At 45.4% G+C, this 22,417-nt stretch overlaps 1 protein-coding gene across 4 annotated transcripts in view; it reads left to right on the forward strand.

Annotated features, from left to right (window-relative positions):
• The first annotated feature begins 1,596 nt into the window (after positions 1-1,596).
• Positions 1,597-22,417, forward strand: part of GGA2 (golgi associated, gamma adaptin ear containing, ARF binding protein 2) — a 73,161-nt gene continuing 52,340 nt past the window's right edge. For 3 of the 4 annotated variants that reach the window (XM_086940438.1, XM_086940439.1, XM_086940441.1), the window contains exons 1-5: positions 1,691-1,814; positions 7,672-7,756; positions 8,879-8,954; positions 10,262-10,360; positions 15,614-15,737. In XM_086940438.1, coding sequence (XP_086796564.1) covers positions 1,715-1,814; positions 7,672-7,756; positions 8,879-8,954; positions 10,262-10,360; positions 15,614-15,737 — 484 coding nt within the window. In that variant the 5' untranslated portion in view covers positions 1,691-1,714. Of the gene's footprint in view, positions 1,815-7,671; positions 7,757-8,878; positions 8,955-10,261; positions 10,361-15,613; positions 15,738-22,417 lie in introns of all 4 variants that reach the window. The other variant, XM_086940440.1, reaches the window with a different exon arrangement.

The raw sequence follows: 22,417 nt of genomic DNA on the forward strand, positions 1-22,417 counted from the left end.
GGAGACACAGTCGCCCTCATCCTCCTCGACCTCTCTGCAGCCTTCGACACAGTCTGCCACAGCACCCTTTTACAGCGCCTCAGAAACATCGGAATCCAAGGAAAGGCACTGGAATGGATCACCTCGTTCCTCTCCGGAAGAACCCAGAGAGTCTGCCTCCCACCATTCAAGTCCGAGGCCTCTGAAATCATCTGCGGCGTACCACAAGGATCCTCACTCAGCCCCACCCTCTTCAACGTATACATGAGCCCCCTCGCGACCATCGCCCGCCAACACAACCTCAACATCATCTCCTACGCGGATGACACTCAACTGATCCTTTCTCTCACCAAGGACCCCAGCACCGCCAAAACTAACCTACACGAAGGTATGAAAGAAGTCGCCGAATGGATGAAACAAAGCCGTCTGAAACTGAACTCAGACAAAACAGAAGTCCTCATCTTAGGTAAATCCCCCTCTGCATGGGACGACTCCTGGTGGCCGGAAGCCCTCGGAAAAGCACCCATCCCGACAGACCACGCACGGAACCTTGGCGTCATCCTGGACTCTTCACTTTCAATGAACAGACAAGTCAGCGCCGTATCCTCATCCTGCTTCAACATCCTTCGCATGCTCAGAAAAACATTTCGCTGGATCCCCACCGAAACAAGGAAAACAGTCACCCATGCTCTGGTCACGAGCCGACTGGACTACGGAAACACCCTCTACGCAGGTACCACCGCCAAACTACAGAAGAAACTACAACGAATCCAAAACGCCTCAGCCAGGCTCATATTAGACATCCCACGCAACGAACACATCTCTGGCCACCTTAAAGACCTCCACTGGCTACCCGTCAATAAGAGGATTACTTTCCGACTGCTTACCCACGCACACAAATCACTCTACGACATCGGACCAGATTGCCTCAACTCTCGACTGTCCTTCTACACCCCCTCCCGCCATCTTCGATCTTCCAGCCAAGCATTCGCCACTGTCCCTCGCATCAACAAAACCACCATGGGAGGCAGATCCTTCTCATACCTGGCTGCCAAAACATGGAACTCACTCCCCGCTTACCTTCGCCTCACCCAGAATCACCTAGCGTTCAGAAAACAACTTAAAACGTGGATATTTGACAAATAATCCCCCTCCCCTCCCCAAGCGCCTTGAAACCCTCTGGGTATGTAGTGCGCTATATAAATTTTATGACTTGACTTGACTTGACCCTGGCCTAGAGCAATGGTGGTAATGCTAGGCATATTGTGGGCCTTGCACAATACTGCCCACCTCTGTTCTAATGCTGCCCCTGCCTGATGGTAATTCATGACACAAAGTGACAAAGCAGGGCATAATGATGCTGCCACGTTGGTATCAAGCAGCCCTTAGCGTAAATGGTGGCAGTGTCTGCCATTGTGTGTGGTGCCATGGTTAATGGTGCCAAGGCACCATTGGCAATACTTGTGAATACACTAAAGCGCGAGCAGGCTCTGGGGAGAGAGGAAGCGAAACCAAAACCCGGGAGAGACAGGTGTGTGCCAATGCCCCAGCTTTGGAGGGTGGGACGGCAAGGCAGAAGCTATAAATGCTGCTTGCTGTCGGAAGGAGCCAGCACTTTGTGGCTTTCCTCTCTCTTGTCGCCTCCTCCTCTCTCTTGTCGCCTCCTCTCTCTCTCTTCCTCCTCCTCTCCGTCCTCCCCCGACCCCACCCCCTCCCCTCCTTCCCCTCAGGTCTCATGACCTGTCTCCGGTCTCAGCAGGACGTCTGTGAGCTGCTCACCCCAGAGATGGCAGGGCCGGGGCCGCAGCAGGAGGACACGATAGGGCTCTGGCTGAGTGAGTATTGACTCTGGAGGGTGGGGCTGGGGGGGAGGCAAACGACAACACGTCCCTCTGTCTGTCCGCTGCAGGGACTGACAGACAACCCGGAGGTGCCGCTGTCAGCAGCTCGCGCTCTTACGACCTTTAACGAGAGTCTGAAACTCCGAGTAAAGTTGGGAGCAGTCCAGTGGCACGTGGGCTCCGGGGGCGTCATCTGGCTTGGGAAGGGTTAACCTCCCTCCGTGGCAACTTTATTCTAAATTCCCTTGAATTGGCGGCAGTGGCAGATAAGAGGAAGTACAGACTGAAGATTAGATCATGTGGCGGGCACGAGCAGCGGTGGCAGGGGGCGGTGGGGGCAGTGAGCTGACTCCGCCGATTGGAGAGACTGAGTCGTGTCGGTCACTCTTTGCCCATCGCGTGCCACCCTCCTGCCCCCACCAGTCCCTCCCCCGCCACGCTTTACCCATCTCCGGCCACCACACTCATCCCTTGTCATCACGAGTCCACCTCCTGCCATGACCAGTCCGACTCCTCCTTTCACCATTTGTCCAGCTCCGTCCACCTCGCCTCTGCTCATCTCCTGTCACCGCCAGCCCTCCCTTCACCATTTGCCCATTTCCTGCCCTTTCACTCCTCTCCTGCCACCACTAGTCCTCCTTTCACCATTTGCCAATCTCCTGCCCACCTTTACCCATCTCCTGCCACCACTAGTCCGCCTTTCACCATTTGCCCATCTCCTTCCGCCTCGCCTCTGCTCATCTCCTGGCACCTCCAGTCCTTCTGCTGCCAACCTTGACCCCTGTCATGCCACTATCAGTATCTGTTCTCCTGCAGGGTCAGACAGGCCTGTCGGGCGATCAAGCAGTGCCCGATGAAGCGCTGGGACAGACCAGGGTGTGGGTCGATTTTTTAGCACTTTGTGGACCTGTTTAAGGCCAGGTGGGCCTGGTTTCACTGTTGCTTTCCCTGACTGATTTTACCATAACCACACCTACCGCACGCAGTAAACACATCAGCATGCAGTCTCTCTCCCACAGCATCTCGCTGCTGGTTCAAAACTGGCCTGACTTGCAACCGTGGACCACTTTTCTAGCTATCTGGCACACTAATGGGGGCCTGCTTTTAATTCAGTGCCCGGGCCAATTTTGTGCCACATTCCTACCCTGTCCTCCTGCCACCCTTTACCCATTACGTGCCACCACCGGTTCTCTTTTACTATTTGCCCACCTGTTGCCACCTCGCCTCTGCTCCCTGGCACTACCAGTCCCTGCCAACCTTTACCCTTGCCATGCCACCATCAGTCCTGCTGTCACCCTTTGCCCATCTCCTGCCCTAGCCAGCCCTTCTCTTGCCACCCTTTGTTACCCATCTTCTACCACACCCATGCTCTTCTTCAGCCTTCCCGCTTCCATATTGCCAATTTCCTACCCACCCTTTCAAACTCCCCGAGTTCTTCTCCCAGCCCCCCTCCTCATCCCCAGCCACCTATGCTTAGCTGCTGCTACCTCTGCCCACCTTCGCTCGTCACCCCCACCCTTGTCCTGTACAGCCCTGACCACCTCCCCATACTCTCTGCCCGTGTCCTGTCAGTCTGTGCCAGGCTGCTGCCCACCACAGACCATTTCCTGCTAGCACGTCTTCATCCACGGAATCTCCTGATACCCCTGTCCTTCCCCAGCCACCTCTGCCCGTGACGCGTCACTGCGGCCCATCATTCTACCCGCTGTCATCTCCTGCCACCTGCTTTCAGTTTCTGGCCACCACTTTCTTTCTGATTCCCGCCCATCTAAGGAGGATGTCTGCCATCTCCTGAAACTCTCTGACCACCCCCCAACATTCCCATCGCTTCACTCCTGCCACCTTCTTCCACTTTGCCCACCTCGTTCCACCTTATCCATCTAATGAGGACCCCTTACCACCCTCTGCCACTCTCTGTCTGGCTCCTACCAGCCCTGTCCATCTCCTTCCAAATTAGGCAACCTCCTACCACCCTTGCCTATGCCCTTTGTGTCTTGCATGCCACTGACACCCCCAGGCCTACCGCACCCTGCCCTTCTCTTGCCACCACTGCCCATTGCTCGAATTTCTGTCCATTTCCTGCCGGAGTACATTAACAATCTAAATATCAGGTTTCGCTATTCATGAGGGGGGTATCTTGGGTGGTCCCTGTGACCTGTCCTTGGTGCATGTATAAGTGCTGTCCAGTGTGACATCATGGGGTTCGGTGTTTACCGGTTTCTCTCGGTGGTTATTCACTCACTGTCAGATTAGTTCATTTGATCTTTGGGGTGGTCCTAATGGCACCTTAGTTCTTGGCGGGTCGTATTACAGAAATATGGCAAGCGTGTTCAGGTTGCTCGAGGGCTCTCCATCTACCACCAAGCATTGGCAAAGGCAATATGTCTCCGTTTTTCCAGCTATTGGCAGTACTTTTTGCTGAAATACACAAAATATGCAACGAAAGGTGTGATGACGCAGTCGCTCATGGAGACCTGGTCATTCCTGAGGTGACGTTATGGGTGATGACATGCAGAATGATGCAAGGGAAGGGACTTTTTTGTGTGTTTACTGATCGAAGATTACAGATGCCACTTCCCTGGGTAAATAGAAAAAAATACTTTCAGTTGCATAACCAGTGCTTAATTTGTGCCGGTGGTTGTCTGGGCTTGTCTTTTTCTTTAACAAGCTCAATCGACATTACATAATCACATCTATCCGTAAGCATACACCAAGGACACTTTGGCAGTATATATACATCACAATGGTTTACATGATCAACATTTTCTTAAAAGGAGTTATAATGTGGGACGCGCCCGTCTCCTCCCAACAGTGGGCCAAAACCCATGGGCTAACCTTCACGCGCTCTAAAATAGATGGGTCTGAGCATCTGGGGCATTGGGTCACTTCATATACCTCTGTAATTTCGCCAAAGCAGTCAACTCTTGGACACTGGCAGAGTGCCAGGCTCGCGCCTCTATTTCTGTCTGGCAGCTCGTGCCCTGTGCTCATAGTTTAGGAACTAACCTGCTTGCAACCCATATCACAATATGACTTCTTCAGAGTCCTTTAACTATAAATGTCAAAAGATGGCGCCTGTTCTAGTTATTCCTTTGTCCTGCCAATATTTTATGATAATACACTGGTCAGCCTCTTCAACGCTGTCACAGCCCATAAGGGCAACTCAGAACTAATGAGATGCCTAACAGGTTGCATACCTCATCTCTGACCACCTTGACTACTGTTGGTACATTTGTTTTGCACTCAAGTAAAAAAAACAATAGCTTTTCTGATCTTAGAAGGTTCAGAGTTGGCTAGTGATCTCTCCCCATTCTTCTCTTCTGCAACCCGGAGCTATGGTTGAGAGGTTAAGAATTCTGTGTACATTTCAGGTAGCCCGGTGCCTTTCTCCTGGCGCCATTAGCATTTTCATGTCAATCCTCAGTTGCATGCCCAACACTCAAATGCGGAAGACCCATAATCTTCTGTATTTGAATGGCTCTGGTGCTCACTGTATGGCAGGGTGTCCCAGGCTGCCACACTCTGTCCCCATCAGCCCCCTGAACGGAAACACATAGATTTTTCTGTATTTAGTAATCGCCCAAAACCAAACGAAATGGTTAATTGACCTGTATAATTAGCGGTAAATTCAACCTGGGGTTGGTGACACAGAGATACAGAGTAGTGGGCATATAATAAGCTTTTGGGGGGGGTGTGATACGTCTGGTGCAGAAAATTGAATTGGATACGTTTAAACCTGGCATTACACAACACTCTCTTGACGCAATCCCATATTTTAACCTTATGTCTTTCTATTTTTCATATTGATTTGCCTTTCACATCCAGGAGACCCCCATGTTGTAACCTGTCATTGCCTATACAAGGCTGCCACTATCCCCGGGCCAAGTCCATGCATCGAAACTATCTGCAGGACCTTATGTACTGTGGGTTCACTTAGGCCTTGTTCCACATTGCGGTACAAAAGGGGGTGGTGATGGACGGAGCATCTGAATCAATCAAACACTCCCACCCAGTCAAAAGATCTGGGTTTAATCCATCACCGTTCTTTAGCCCACTCTGCCACCCTAGTTCAGACATGGCTATATGCAAATCAGTCTGACCCTGTGCCTCATGGGAACAGTCCAGCCCTAACTGCCAAGCCATGTCTTCCCTGGACCGGAAACAAGCTTCCGAGGACCGGTTTCTGGCATTCCAGCCGTCTTCAGCCCGGCTTGCTTGAATCCAGTGGCAAAGTGAGCAAGGGACTCACGTCTGAGCATACCCTGCCACACTTATGGCGGCCAAAAGCGGTACAAAAGGGGGTGGTGATGGACGGAGCATCTGAATCAACCAAACACTCACACCCGGTCAAAAGATCTGGGTTTAATCCATCACCATTCTTTAGCCCACTCTGCCACCCCAGTTCAAACATGGCTATATGCAAATCAGTCTGACCCTGTGCCTCATGGGAACAGTCCAGCCCGAACTGCCAAGCCATGCCTTCCCTGGACCGGAAACAAGCTTCCGAGGACCGGTTGCTGGCTGCCATAAGGTGGCAGGGTATGCTCAGACGTGAGTCCCTTGCTCACTTTGCCACTGGATTCAAGCAAGCCGGGCTGAAGACGGCTGGAATGCCAGAAACCGGTCCTTGGAAGCTTGTTTCCGGTCCAGGGAAGGCATGGCTTGGCAGTTCGGGCTGGACTGTTCCCATGAGGCACAGGGTCAGACTGATTTGCATATAGACATGTCTGAACTGGGGTGGCGGAGTGGGCTAAAGAACGGTGATAGATTAAACCCAGATCTTTTGACTGGGTGTGAGAGTTTGATTGGTTCGGATGCTCCGTCCATTACCACCCCCTTTTGTACTGCTTGTTCCACATTGCAGCAGAGATGTGGACCACACTACTACATGCTAAAAACTGGCTAGGGTGTATCTTAAAATCTTCCTTAGCAGTTTGGAAAGTATACATTTTGTTAGCCACTTACAAATCCGCCTTCAGCCACATACCAGCCGTAACTATTCATGTCTGTCTGCTGGATCAGCTTATGGAAACCAGGAAGACATGACGTTGGGATTTCTAGCGAATGCACCATCTGTGTCCAGGTACCTTCAGACAACCTTTGCAGCAGTTCTTTGCTGTCTGGACTAACATTGGGAGCTTACTGCTCCCTACATCCGTACATGTCCTACGGCAGACCACAATGATCATGAAAGCACCCACCCAGGACATAGGTAGTGGATTGCCCAGTGCCCACTTTAATTGTTGGCGGTCCTGTGTAATGTCCCATTATGCCTTCCCATTTTCTGCTGTCCTCTGGAGTCCAAGGCGCAGTCTTGTCATGAGGTCATCCCATCCTGTCCCTCTGATTGGTTAGGTGCACCAGACTGCCCCACAAGACCGCTATCCAGCAACTAAACATGGGTGTTGTGCCCATCCTTCTTATTCTCTGGCCAGTCCTAGACCTTGCCCCGTCCCTACCAGTCCCCTTTCTTGAGGTGTATGAATGGAGATTCGAGGCACAGGTCTCCTAAAGCATCTTTTTCTTTTCAAGGGATTTCTTTTTGGACCAACTGACACACTCTTCTGAAACCTTAAGACCGAGGCAGACTAACCAATCAAAGGCCTAGTATAACCACCATCGTACTAGCAGTCAGGGCGCGACATTCTCAGTGCTACTAAGGGGACCACTGGGAGGAAGAAGAGAGAAGACCCAATAGGGGACCAATGGGAAGAAGCAGAGAGTAGACTTTCCTTGCCCCCACATTCAGCTGTCCTACATGTTCTATTTCCTGGTTGAGGAAAATGGTATTTTAAGACCTGCGAGTACTTGGGGCGTATTATTTTTGTAACATTATCTTTGTTGCTTTCAGATAAAGCCACTGATCCAGAGAACCCGGAAGAAAACTGGGAGAGTATCCAGCGACTCTGCGACCTTGTCAATGCTGATCCAGAAGGGTGAGCTAAAATCAGGAGTTAACTATCATATCCACAAGTCGATTAGCGAAAAAACAATCCCCATGCTCGCTACAGTGAGGTTCGCGACACAGTGGCGGTATGGGCGTTGTGTTGTTAGCTGTCACTGAGAATGATGCTGCTGGGTAAGGGGTGTAGTACGTACTCCTTGAACATCAGTCCCTTAAACAATGAAAACTAGTGTTTACAAAAGAGCTATTCGAGTCAGTGATTTAATTGAACCAATCCCCCTGTACAAGGTGGATTCAGCTCAAAGGCTGTGAGTGCAAGAAAGTCTGAGTTATTGCACACTATTTCCCTGAGGTCTGTGATATCAGATATGTGCACCATGAGATCCCATGTATCACACACGATCATGCACACAACATTTGAGGTATTGGACATGCAATTGCCATGAGCATCCAATAGACTTGTGCTATGAATTTTCTAAGTATCATACATGTGTACCATGACGCCCGAGGTATTGCACACATGTGCCTTGAGGTCTGAGTTATGAGGCATGAGTGCTACAAGATATGAGGTATCAGTCTTCTGTAGCCAGAGCGCTTAGAAATCAGACATGTGCCATGAGGTCTAAGATACTGGGTACAAGTCCCATAGGATTTGAGCAATAAGAAATATCTTCAATGTTCTGCTGTACCCTCTGCCACAATGAATGAAGATCTAGATACACAAATATCATAAGGATGGCGTTATTACCGGTGTACCCCACAAGGTGTGAGTTACCAAACATATTTGTGCTAGAAGATCTGACGTATTGGGTACCTGTGATTTGCTAGAACTGAAGTATCAACATTTGCCTGCCACCACGTTGATAAATCAGACAGGCGTCACCAGGTTCAGGTACAAATATTCACTTTGAGGTACCTCAAGTGTTTGTCTTGCATTCTATGGACATTTGTTTTACATAGTTTTTATTTTATTTATGTTTGTTAGTTTCTAATGTTCTCAAATGATCACATCTACTAATGCCTTTTGTGGGTAGTGTGCAAGAATATCTTATGTCATCGGACACATTTATTGTGGATTGCTAACTCATAGTGCGAATAAAGGTTTGCAGTCTTAGAAGCAGGTGACAATATCAACTCTCTACCTTTACTGCAGCCCGTTGATTGCTACCAGAGTCCTGGCACATAAGATCCAGTCACCGCAGGAACCAGAAGCGCTCAAGGCCTTGACGGTAAGATCCTCTCCTTGTTGGTTTCAGAACTGGTGCCCCAGCCTCACCTTTACCCATCTATAATCTCACACTTAAAGATTGAATGGAAGCATCCCTCTTCCATCCACCCTCTGACATCATCTTAGGCACCATCCCTCTATGACCTAGCCTCTTCGCCATCCATGTGGTGGCATCACCCCCATAGGGGATGACATCAACACCTGGTCGATATATTTCGTGGCACAACTTTCCGACCATCTATTTGTTGCCATCATCATATACCCTCTCCATGGTGTGTCACCATGTGTCTCCTACTGGCGATGCCACCCTCATAGCAGTGGTATTAGATAGGGCTTTGCACCTTAATCCATGTATTATTTGCATTATTTTTAGGCAACTTTTATAATCGAAAAAGTTTTGCTAAGTAAATAAATAAATGCTTTGCAATGGGTTGCATCAATTTTGGTGACTTTGCACCAGCGTTGATAAATCTACCCCTTTATGTTTAGTGTTTATTTATATTTTTTCATATGATATTTTATTTGATACTTGTCATTTACTGTTATTTTTTATTTTTGTATTACTAGCTTAGCCATAACAATAAAAAATAAAGACTGTTGAACAATTATCCACAGATGCTGTGAATTATTTTTGGCCGTCGATTTTCATTGTATTCGGTTTCATGTTCATGTTGTCTTTCTCTTCCTCTGGCCATGAGATAAATAAGCCCAATTGATCTTATTCAAGTTTAAATTTAAAAAAATGTATGGTGCATGTTGTATCTTGCTTATTGGAGTTAAGAATAGCATTTTATTAGACCAGCAAGTGACTGATAAGTAGACCAGGGAACTGAGGAGACCTCTTCAGTTTTCACAAACACCAATGTTGAAATTTGTACATTAACCATCTTCTCAAAAATTCCCTAGAGACAATTTCCTTCACAACGTAGCCGAGACGCCCACGGGCCTTTGCATGCGCTCTACAAATACTATAAATAAATAAATAAATAAATGGACTCACAGAAAAAGTATAATGTGGGCTTCTAACACCCGGCAACTTTTTAACTCTACTGTTAAAGTTGATGACATGCTTCATGCACTCTACAGCTGCAAGAAGTCCATCCATTCATGGAGCAAACTCACTTATGATGTTTGCCTTCTATTTACATTCCGGAGGTGCTCGTGGTAGGATCCACTGATCCTTCGCTTTCCACGAATGCGAGTGCTTGTCTTCCTCTACTTCCACCTCTCGTGTTTGCATACAGCATATATAACCAGTTGTATTCCTTTTGCTGCTGACAACCTAACGTGAACTTTTCCCCCTCATAGGTGCTGGAGACTTGCATCAATAATTGTGGGACCTCTTTCCATCAAGAGATTGGGAAGTTCAGATTCCTAAATGAATTGATCAAAGTTTTATCACCAAAGGTAAGATTTGTAGATTTGGGACAATGGATTTGAAAGTAGTTGAGGGGATAAGGGAGGCAACAAAGCAGCAGGAAAATGTGTCTTGTTGGGTGAGACCTCAGATAGAAGTGGTTCTTCAGGAATAGTACTGGGGCCCGGAAACAAGAAATGTCCAGTCTATCAACATCAACGGTATGTTGGGCTGGAGGGTTGTGACTGAAAGTTTGCGTGCATAACGAGGCGTGAGTATGATACGATGTTTGGCGTTGGTTGGTTGAAAAGTGAGGAACTGATTGGAGATTGGTGCATTGTTTAACTGGGCAGAGGGTGAGAAGTGTGGGGGAGAGAGACGTAGAGGTTAGGGGTTGGGTATCAGGAGAAAGGTTGTGGATTGGGATTTGAGGATAGATGAAAAATCATGGGCCACCGGAGAGAATGGATATGGGGGTTCTCATCCGAACCATAGAGTAGGATCAGTAGATTGGTTGCTTTGCCTCAATGAGGTTTCAGACTCATGGTTAGACATGGTTGGATGGCATTTGAGGTGCACTTACAGTTGCCCTGAACATAGAGGGGAAACTGGAGATTTGAGTATTTCAGATTGGGCCAATGGCTAGAGGTTTGATCATGAGTAAGAATGTGGGCATCTGGTTGGCAAAACTATCCAGCAAGTTTCCCGTCCATCGCTTTTCACCTGCTATGGCACTCAGAGAGAAATCAACAATATGCAAGTCAGGCTCAGCCAGATTGACTTGAACAGGCTCCAAGTGCGATGGGTTTGTCTAGACATGCTCCTCGTGCTTGGTTTGCCGCATGGCTCAAGCTGTACTTCAGTGATGAAGCCTAACTTTTCTGGGGTTGCTTCAGTTTCCAAATCGGAGAGACAAGGCCGGCTAGTTCAGGCTGTACTATTTCTACTGGAGTAGAACTAAAACGAATTTGCATATGGCAGCTCTCTGTCTTAAGTGGTACATTGAGTGAAAAACTATGAAGTAGACTGCAGCCTGAGCAGTTGCCAGTGGCTGAGGCTTTTGCAAGCATTCCGCCCATCACCCTTGTGCATTCTTCTGTGAGATGCCCTAAATGTGCTGGATATGCCCACTCGGGGTCTCCTACTCACTGTATTGTAGAGATCAAGCTACATCTGCCTTAAATTATCTAACTATCGTGAAACTGGTCTGTGTATCTTGTGTTTCCACTCAGAGGGGTCATGACTTTGCAGACTGACCTTTTCCTATTGCAACAGGACCAAGTCTGATACATGGTTGTACTTTACCTTAAGTGGCGTAGTGGGTGAAAAGCGATGAAATGGAATGCGGCTCAAGTGATTGTCAGGGACTGAGACTTTTCGAAACATTCTGTCCAGCACCTTTGTGTTTTCTACAGATTACCAGTGTAACCGTGTAAGGAAAACAAATGCAAGGCTCCGGAACTAGTACCAAAGATGACTTAAAATATCCCTTTATAGTAGACAATTAGAACAACAAGGTTCAACCTCTGCCCCTATTGAGGCCCCAGTTAGTACTTACTATTCTGATTTAAAATCCATCTGTTTGCTTTAATATTAAGAGTTCTCTCCAGATCACCACTGCACCCACTGTTTTTAACTTCGTTTATGACAATCAGACATCATCACCTGTTTGGAAGAAAGGTGAATTTGAGCTTTCTTGCATGTTGTGTATCCCATTGTTTCTGCTTGTGTTTGTTACTGTACATAACTTCTGGTGGTCAGGCGTGGAAGTAGGGGTACGGCAGAGCAGTCCCCTGCTGACAAGGCTCTACCTCGAACGACCTTTTGAGCCTGCCACTCTTGCAGAAGAGGCACACAAATTTAGGAAGAATAGCAATGCTAACTCATGCTATCAGAAATGCTGACTCACCGTGTCAGCACTGCTAATTCATCCCCTTACCAGAGCTGGCTCAAGATATCAGCTCTGTTCACTCACCGGATTAAAACTGCTTACTCACTAATTCAGCACTGCTGACTCACTCCGTTAGCAGTGCTCATTCACAAAATCAGCCCTGCTGACTCACAGTTTCTGCACTCATGACTCTTCCTGTTAGCAGTACTGAATCCCCGTATCACAGTGGTGACTCATCCTACAATGAGTACTGAGTACCAGCAGTTCATTTTGTATTTAAAGATGACACCTTGTTACACCATTCTTGGAAAAAGAACATAACAGAAGGCCCATACTGCAAAATCGAGCTGCATTTTCTACTTTATTAAGGCAGCCTTATAACACTTCATTTTAGTCCTTTGCATTCGCTATCCAGAACTGAGCTAATGAATCTGGCATTTCTTATCAATCCTGACACCAGGATAGTTAGTCTTTTGTTGGCCACGTAACATTACCAAAAGTGCCACTTCTCAGAAGTGTTTTGTTTAAACAACAGTGGTCCCATGCATACAAGAGATACGTAGACCAATAAATATAGACAGAGTCAATCTATATTGGGAGTGACATGTCCACCCGGACAGAGGTCTTTCAAGTTTACTCAATATACACTAGCTGACCGCATTCACCTTCCCTCGATTCGAGGTTGTCCTGCAACGCCCTGACGCCCTTGTTGCCTGACAGGTTCCCTTGGCTCCGTCGGATACGTTATTGTAAGGCGGTTCTGTGCGCTCGATTCCGGTAAGAAGCTGTGTTCCTCAACCCGCACTCACTATGCCACAGCTCATTAAATAATTTCCGCTTGCGCTACATAAATAAATTTTCTTCTTTAGGGCGTCCCCATTCAAATTAACTTCTCCACGGCCCAGCTCCAGTGGAATTCCCTGGTAAGCTAGATCCTCTGTGACTTTAAGCACATTCTGTTCCCCTCACCATAGGCACCACAATACTGTCTATTCCCACTAGCTCTAGTCCAACCCGCACTGCCGGCACTTCGCAGCTGACTGAATGCGCATGTGGCACCACGGAAATTTGTACACCAACAAAACGTAATGTGTACACCGCCAGCATGACCAGAACTTCGCACAGCCCGACCGCCTTGTCACGATTTTGCACGCCTGTCTTCATCACCTGCAAAGATAGCGAATGGTTGCACGTTTCACTATGAGTCACTAGTACAAAAATTTGAATATTCAGTACCTAAACGTATATATTTCCTTTCCTTTTCTAGGCAATTAGAGGCTAATTAATGTTAAGGCATTCACTGAATGTCCTGATGATGGTCCCCACGATTAAACAGGGGGTCCGAAACGCCGTCGACCTGTCCAGCACCTAATGTAAAAACTTGATTACTATGTAATGTATTGGTGCTGCTTTGACATTTCTGTACAACTGAATTTGAAACAGAAAACGTTTGTTTGCCTTAAAAAGCCCTCCTTTGCTTTCTACCTTCTGTACTGGATCTGTTAGTGCTGGGCACAGGCTTGTGTACCACACTAGGCGAATTGTGGAAGGTACTCTTTGTGTTTGGATTAAGTGTTTATTGATTAGACTTGAAAGACCTCTGTCCGGCTGGACATGTCACTCCCAATATAGATTGACTCTGTCTATATTTATTGTTGTACGTATCTCTTGTATGCATGGGACCACTGTTGTTTAAACAAAGTATGCTCCCCGAGGACCCCTGCTGACTGAATTGGGGCCCCTTGTTGTTGCTAATACTTCTCAGAAGTGGTCGCAGCACTCAGGGGCATATTACCAAGCATAAGCGATAAATATCGTTATGCTTGGTTAGCAGCAATAATTTTATCGACGTGCTTCGCCTATTTTTATCGCTTAGGAGCCCTGCTATTATCAAGGTTTATCTCCTAAGTGATAAAAATCGGCCGAAATGCATGAATATCGCTGAAAAGTCCGCGATATTCATGCATTACCGAACAAATGCTCTTAGCCATGTTATCCATCTACCATTGCATAACATAGCTAAGAACTGCTCAGGGCAGGTGTTAGCTTTTGGAGATATTCGCGCTTAGCGCGAATATTTCCAAAAGTTGGTAATCGGAGATAGCGATGTTAGCGACTGTTTCCAATCGCTAACATCTTGGCACGCCCACTTTGCATGTCATTAGCGATAATTATCACTGACATGCAAAGTGGGCCCCTAAATGCCCGCTATCACCTACAAGCTGTCGCTAACTGGTGTTAGCGACAGCTTGGTAATAGGGCGAAGAAATTATCGCCGCATTAGCGGGAAAAATTCCCGCTAATGCGGCGATAATGGCCCTTGGTAATATGCCCCTCAATTATTAAGAATTACAGAAATCATAAACAAGTAAATACTATAATTAATACACACATTATTAATAAACACGCAAATAAATACAATGATAAACATACACACCAATAAGTACAATGATAAACATACACACCAATAAGTAAACACATAAATGAACAAAGAAATAATACGTATGAATGCAGAAAAATAGGGACATTAATATGCAGATAAATACATGCTTTCATGAATAAACACCTCTATGCAAAGTAGACAAACAAACACAAATTAAAAAAAGGGTAATTAAATATTGATAAACAAAGGTACACGTTAACAAATTATATACACATATGTACTCAAACACGTAACAAAATGAACAAATAATAAACACATTTACACAAAAAATGCATAAATAAATAAACAAACAACAAATATAAATTTGGTTAAAGAAATAAATGAATATAAAGGTTGCTAATTAAAATGTTTGAGGCTAATTTTCATCTCAAAGAGTCTTCTGAGCTCACCTCGTCTTTGGAGATGGCCTCTGTTTATATAATCATGTAGTTATGTATTTATTTATTGAAGGCCTGATATATTTATCTGATTGATTTAGCATCAGTAACTTACGTTTTGGTTACTTCAGGAAGTTGCCTGGAGTGTATAACTGTTGTAGTGAAATCTTCCTGGCTTATGGTGTGATGTCCAGTTTGATGACATCAGGTTGGGGTTTGCGATGCACTGTGACATCACACACAGGGTTGCGCACTTAAGGAGACGATTGTCTCATCGTGTGGGCTTGGGGAGTTATTGACAGGCTGAAGGCTTCTTTAACTGTGGGACCAGCAATTCGCTTAAGGAAGCATTGAAGCCTTTTAAGATGATGGGTCTATATTTACTAGTGGGGATATGCTGACGTAAATTAAAACTGGTGGGTGCTTCCAGCGCTGGTGGGGCTGAGCCCATCCACCCATGGGAAACAGTCTGCAGGAGGCGTGTTACATTGAATGAGCATTTTGGTGGGCAGATCCATTCAAGCACTGGTTACTTCTGGCTCGAGAAGATTCCTTTTGTAACTACTTCTGGACTCACCATTTTCTCTTTCAGTTTTTAGGCTCATGGTCTACAAACAACGTGAAGGAGCGGATCACAGAGATTCTATACAGCTGGACGGTTTGGTTTCCAGAAGAATCAAAAATCCAGACTGCGTATCGGACGCTAAAGAAAAATGGTCAGTTTTCATATTTTCACCATTGCGTAGCATTTAAATATATCTTTTTAGTTTGGTTTAAAACATAAAACCAAAAGGTCTACAAAAAGATCAAACTCCAATAGGATTATCCAGCACCATTTTGAGAAATGATAAAGGGAACTGAACTTTTTTTAAATTCAATTAAACAGCTCAATAGTTGCATTTATATTGGCTTCAGTTAAGCTCATCCTAGTGGTTTCCTGTTCGATCAAACAAGATCGACTCAACCCAGGTGACCTGAGTCCAAGCACTGTGGATAGCCAATAATGGAGGAAGACTAAAAATGGATAATAATAAAAGGCGAAGATCCTCCGCGAAGCAAATTAAAATCAAGCATTTGTAATGCAATTGGTCTCGCCTTTGGGACCTTATAAGTATTTAGCCATGCAGCACATTGTGCTGGGAGCAGTAATATTTACTGTTGTTTACCATGGAGGCTTTGACACTAATAGGCACATTATCGCATTATACAATGTTTATGATATTTACAAAATAGTTGCAGTGGCTCTGTTAGAGTGTACGCAAGCGACACATGACCACTTAAGGCCGTTAATTTCAAGTTTACGTCAGCAGCCGACATTTGTATCAAGTTAGTTTCAAATGCCGTAGTGCTTGTGGGATTTTTCTTTGCACACAATACTAAATCAATTTAACCAAATACTGGTGCCTTTGTTTTTGGTTTATAACCAACAAACAGGCTTCCAGCCAAGTCAAACCTTTCTGCTGTTTTTATGTCTCCGCCGTAAATCATACTGAAATCCCTGTGTTAGGAAGCTGCATCTCGGTTGTTAAAAAGCTGCAGGGGTTTTCTCGGATAAATCCAGATGTCTGCAGCACGATAATATTATGCTCTGGGTGCAAAGCCCGTCGTTCAGTGCAGTGCATTTGTTCCGTCTAGTGTAAAGCAGAGTACAGCGCACATATTAGCATCCCCGACAGCTGACTGAGCGGTAGGCGGGGTTTAATGCTTCCCAACTTGTAATGTTTACTACATTTTCCTGTCATGAAAAATACAAGGATTTCTGTAAAGCGCCAAAAACAGAAACAATCACCCAGCAAACATGAAAAAGTGTAACGCCTACTTAAAAGAAAATCAGCTTCCATGTCATGTTGTTAACCGGGGGAGAGAGTAGGGAGGAGGAGGTAGCTACAGCCATGAGAGGGAGTGAAGAGCAGCTGTTCAGAATACAAACAAGCTGCGAGGGGTGGGGAGGTGTTGTTTTGGGAAGTTATGGGTGATTAAATGAACTGGAAGCAGCGGCGATGACAGAGCAAAAGACAAAGTAGTGCACTGAAGAAAAACATATGGCCCATAGTGAAAGGATTCGTGTAGCAGGGGCAGTCTCCAGGGTGGAACAAAAGGAGGGACTACTAAGTGTATTCGCCAAAGATAAGCCAGCATTTCTAAAGGACAGTAAGAGGAACCAATGAAAAAGATGGCCGTTCTTTTGAAGCCCATATCCTAGAAACTCCACACTGTAGGAGAGGTGCCCTCTATTCAAAAGGGTGTAGGGTCAATAAAGAATAAAAACAAGAAGGAGTCCCTTTTGTGTCAATCACTGTAGCTATCAATAAAACAAGTTAGTTAGATCTTAATGTATCCTAACACACAGTCAATCTGTCTAAACACTGAACACAGGTGTATGTAAAGAGGTATCATTTATTAAAAATATTTTCTAGTACGAAATGTTCTTACTGTAATTCTTGTCATAGAACAAATACATTCGACTTCATACATGGAGTCATCATAGATAAACTTCATCATTCATTAAAATTATACATGCCATAAAATAAGTTAAAACCAATGCCATAAGATTGTTTCATCTGTTATACACAAACATATCCTAGAAACTACATGTCTCTTTGAGACAGCGCATGCAGCGAATGCGCTGCCTAGGCAAGACTAAATAATTACCAATCAAAGTAACATCAATTCGCATCCCATAAGAGGCTTTCACTCTAAAAAATCGAATTCCGCTATTAAGGCAGGTTCCCTGATCTCTCTCTAAATAACTTTTAAAGCAAAGCTCTAGACAGAGTCTTCAAAGATAAATGAACAAATATTGTCAATATTTTTGTAATAGATTCGATATCTATAATTTGAGTCTGTATTAAGATAGAAGTCCCTCTTCCCTCTACTTATGGCCTTATTAATGTTTACATAGTGCAAACCTAGCTGGGTAGCAACAGCGCGCTGTACATTAATAAAGGTGTTGGGAGACAATACAAGAGCGCGTATATCGGTTGATAGTTTCACGTTTGAATTACTTAATGGCTTTACGTTTCCTTTATTTTCAATTTTATTATAATTCACATGCTTAGTTTTTTAACTCAGGGAGATTTTCAGTCTTACTACGAATAGAACCCTTGTCCACAGCTTCCACAGTTGACAGCTTATCTATTGTATAAAATAAGAACATTATAGGACATTTCACAGAATCGCTGAAATAAATAAAAAAACATTGGCAAAGCCAATGGGACATGCCTTTGAGACATCTTAGCTCTGCCAATACTATTTGCTCATGCTGTACAGCATTGGCAAAAATACAGATTCTGTGTACCGTAAACAAATGGGAAAAAAGCAATAATGCAACTGCATCATTTTGTATGCATGGCCATGTCATTTTGTAGGTGTGATGTATGCGTGTGACACAGCCATAATTTTTTCTGAAACATTAGCTGATCCGAGATGTATTGCTAAGTAAAAAAATATATAAAAATTAAGTAGTCCAAAAAAGTTTGTATTTATATGGCAAAAGAACCAGCAGCAATTTGCTGACTAACCCCCCCCAAGTTAAAATAAATAAAAATAAAATAGGATTGGTGGGAGGGGGACAGCAGGCAATGGAGGAGTGAGTTGGGGTAGTCTGTGGGGGAAGGAAGGGAACAGGAGCACATGAGGGAGGGGAGCATCAAGGCGGGCAAAAGGGAGACACACAACTTGGAGGCTAGGCGAGAAGCACATGGACGTGATCCCATATTGCGCCTATCAAATAGAAGAAACACAGTAGGATACCTCCATATTTAAGCGCCAAGGTATGGTAGTCTGCAGTTGCTGCCGGCTTTGTTTCATGATTTGATATTGATATTGATATTGAAATGTATTTGTAGAGCGCTCGTTCGCCCGGAGGCTTCATGGCGCTATAGACAGGGACACAACGCATCAAACAGAGGAAGCATAGAGGAGCTCAACAGAACGCTTGGGAAAAGAGCCATGTTTTGAGGGAGTGTCTGAAGCTGAGAATGTTTCCACACGTTTTAAGGTGAAGAGGGAGGGAGTTCCAGAAGGCGGCCGCAAGATGGTCAAAGCAGCAACCTCCAAGACGCTTCCTTTTGTAAGTAGGGACAGTCAGAAGATGTTTATGCATAGAGCGAAGATTCCTGGAAGGGTCATATTTTTTGAACAAGTCTCTGATGAATAGGGGACCAGATTGGTGTAAGGACTTAAATAAAATACATCCGGTCTTAAAAGCCACCCGTTGCTCAACAGGCAACCAGTGTAGGTTTTTTAGGCCCGCTCTAACAGACTGCCTCTTAGGTAGATTAAGAATAAGTCTGGCTGCCTGATTCTGAATCAACTGGAGGCGTTTTAATTCGCCGGCCTGGAGCCCAAGGTAAAGACTATTGGAAAAATCCAGTCTAGACAGAACCAGGGAGATGACAATCTGTGTGAGCGCTTCCAGAGAGAAGAAACGAGCGATTTTCTTAATTTTCTTCAGCTGAAATAAACTGGAGGACACCACTGCGCTGACCTGCCTTTTCAGAGAAAGATCTTCGCTAAGAAAAATTCCAAGGCTCTTAACTGAGAGCGATTTAGATGGTGGGGCTCCCATGCTGGCTGGCCAAAATCCAGGGTTCCAGCTGAGTACACTCTGCCCAGGCAAGACCAGCTCAGTCTTGCCTGGGTTGAGCTTCAGGTGACTGCAGCTCATCCAGCTCAGGATGTGAGACATGGTGTTTTGAAACACTACCACTGAGTCCTCGGTGTTTAAAGGAAAGATGAGCTGCAAGTCATCTGCGTAGTTGAAGATGGTAACTCTGGTGTTCCTAAGGGAGTACAGCAGGGGGCGTAGATATAAATTAAAAAGTAGCGGTGACAAGGAAGAACCCTGAGGGACTCCGCAGGTGGTAGGAATAGTGGGGGCCGTAAAGGAGCCCAATCTCACGGATTGGGTGCGGCCAGAAATAAATGAGCGAATCCAGCTCAACGCAGGACCCCTGAGACCAGCCTGTTCGACACGGTTGACCAAGATGGTATAGTCAACCGTGTCGAATGCCGCTGATAGATCTAATAACACCAGAGCCTGGTGGATCCCCTCGTCGGCATTCCGCCTCAGAGTGTTCTGAACTGAGACGATGACTGCTTCAGTAGAATGAAGAGGGCCATTTGACTACTACAATGCTTTCCATCTATGTATTGCTAAATTACTCATTCATACTCTTCAAGTTATCCAAAACCAGGCAGCTAGAATTGTAACTTAAACATTCAGATTTAGCAGCAGCCATCATGTTTCCTTCTTAAACGTCATTGGCGACCAAGTCAATCCATAATCTCTTTAAAGGTTCTGTGGCTTTTCCATTAGTCCATCTCTTGCAGGTCCCCTGACTTGTTGAACAACAGTCATCTGAACGATTGCCAGAAATAACAAAACGAAAACAAACAAAATAGAGAAGAAATTCCCTTGGCCCGAAACAGCATTTATTGTAGTTGGGTTTAACTTGAACACCTGCACTAGGGAGCAGAAATATTTTTCTGGGAGACACCTGATTGGCTTGATTGTAATTTGTTGGTATTACCATTTACTGTCTTTGATGACTGAGATTGCGGCTCACATGAGCTGAGTGCTGTATTAACTCCATGCGCGCTAGCGGAATTCCGCTCCTGCGCTGAGTTTTTCTAAATCGCACTTTGCGTGACGAGCTGGGCTCGTCATCAGCGTGCGAGGAGGCTACGCCATGACGAGCCCAGCTCATCATCAGCGTCGAAGGGGTTAAGACACAAGGGGCACAAAGGGAGGCAAAGTCAACACTTCAGAATCATTTCAGATGACATATCAGTAGTTCTTGGGCAAGAAGAAGGGACCTTTGATACTATCGTCCACTGCCCTTGGTGCTACACCTTGGCTGAAGCTTTGCCTGTCTCAACAGATCTCTCCTCAACATATAGGCCATTGCATCGAAAGTAGCTGGAAGACCATACCCATGTTTCACTCAACTCTAATGAGACAAACAAGAAAAAAGATGAATGGTGGGTTTTGACTTTGGAATTTTATAATTTGCCAAGTGGGTGCCTTTTTGGGGAAGTGGACACATTTAATTAAGGACTTAGAGCAGGATGTGGAAATAAGAAATCTGCTTCCGACCCACTACTTGCAACCTTTAAAAACCTTGTGTTTCAGATTTCTTTTTTTAAACTGCTCCAGAAGCCCCAGCCTTGGCCCATGTCTCTGACATCTATATGCACTAAAAAGACCAGAGCTGGTCTATTTATTTGTTACATCGTAAGAGACAGAGGTAATAGAAATGACCATGAGAGGTACAGCTCTTTTTTTCTGCTTGAATGAGGCTCGTAAATAGATTTTTTTTTTTTAAGTGTGTCGACTGCAGGGGTTGAAAAGTGGTGACAAAGAAGGGAAGCAGCGTTTTCAGTGCTGTTGAAGGGAAAGAGAGAAAAGAAAAGCAGGCAGTTCTAGAACTCAAGAGGAAAGTGATAAAGCAGAAGTTGTGTAGGTGACTGACAGAAGGAGTTGTAAAAGAAACAAGCATTTTCAAAGCCAATAGGTCTCGCCTATGCAAGAGCTATTGACTTTGCCAGTATGTTTTAGCCATGTTGCCCACCAGCGTGGCTGCTGTTCAGAATGGTTAAAAATTAATGGGGTAAAAGAATGTGGAGTGGAGTGTCGTAAAGTGGAGTAGAGTGGAGTGTTATGGAGTGATGTAGAGTGGCTTAGAGTAGATTGGCATGTAGTGTGTGTCAGGTAGTGAGGGAGTAGAGTGGAAGGGTGTAGAGTAGAGTAGATCTGAGTGGTGTGGAGTCAGAGTGGAGTAGAGTGTCATGGAGTGGTGTAGAGTAGAGTGGCATAGAGGGTATTGCGTAGAGTGGAGTAGAGTGTTGTAGAGTAGAGTGGCATAAAGTAGAGTAGATTGTCGTAGAGTGGAGTGGCATAGAGTAGAGTGGTTTAGGAGAGTGGAATGCATAGAGTGGATCAAAGTGTTGTAGAGGCAGTGTACTAGAGTAGAGTGGAGTGTCATAGAGTAGAGTGGAGTAGTGTGTCATAGAATAGAGTGGAGTAAAGTGGCATAGAGGGAGTTGCGTAGAGCGTCGTAGAGTGGAGTAGTGTCGTAGAGTGGCATATAGTGGAGGGGAGTGTTGTGGAGTGGAGAAGAACATCATAGAGTGGTGTATTGTAGAGTGTAGTGATGTAGAGTGTAGTGTCTTAGAGTGTAGTGCCATAGATTGGAGTAGAGTAAAGGGGTATAAAGTACAGTGGTGCAGAGTAGATTGATGTAGAGTACAGTGGCATAGAGTGCATTGGCTTTGAGTAAAGTAGAGTGAAGTGATGTAGAGTGCAGTGGCGTAGGTGCAGTGGTGTAAAGTAGATTATTTCAGAGTAGAGTGAAGTTGGGTAGAGTGGAGGGGGGCAGGCTGGAGGGCAGAG

This window comes from Lissotriton vulgaris, chromosome 10, assembly GCF_964263255.1.
Source record: "Lissotriton vulgaris chromosome 10, aLisVul1.2, whole genome shotgun sequence".
Classification (NCBI taxonomy): domain Eukaryota; kingdom Metazoa; phylum Chordata; class Amphibia; order Caudata; family Salamandridae; genus Lissotriton; species Lissotriton vulgaris.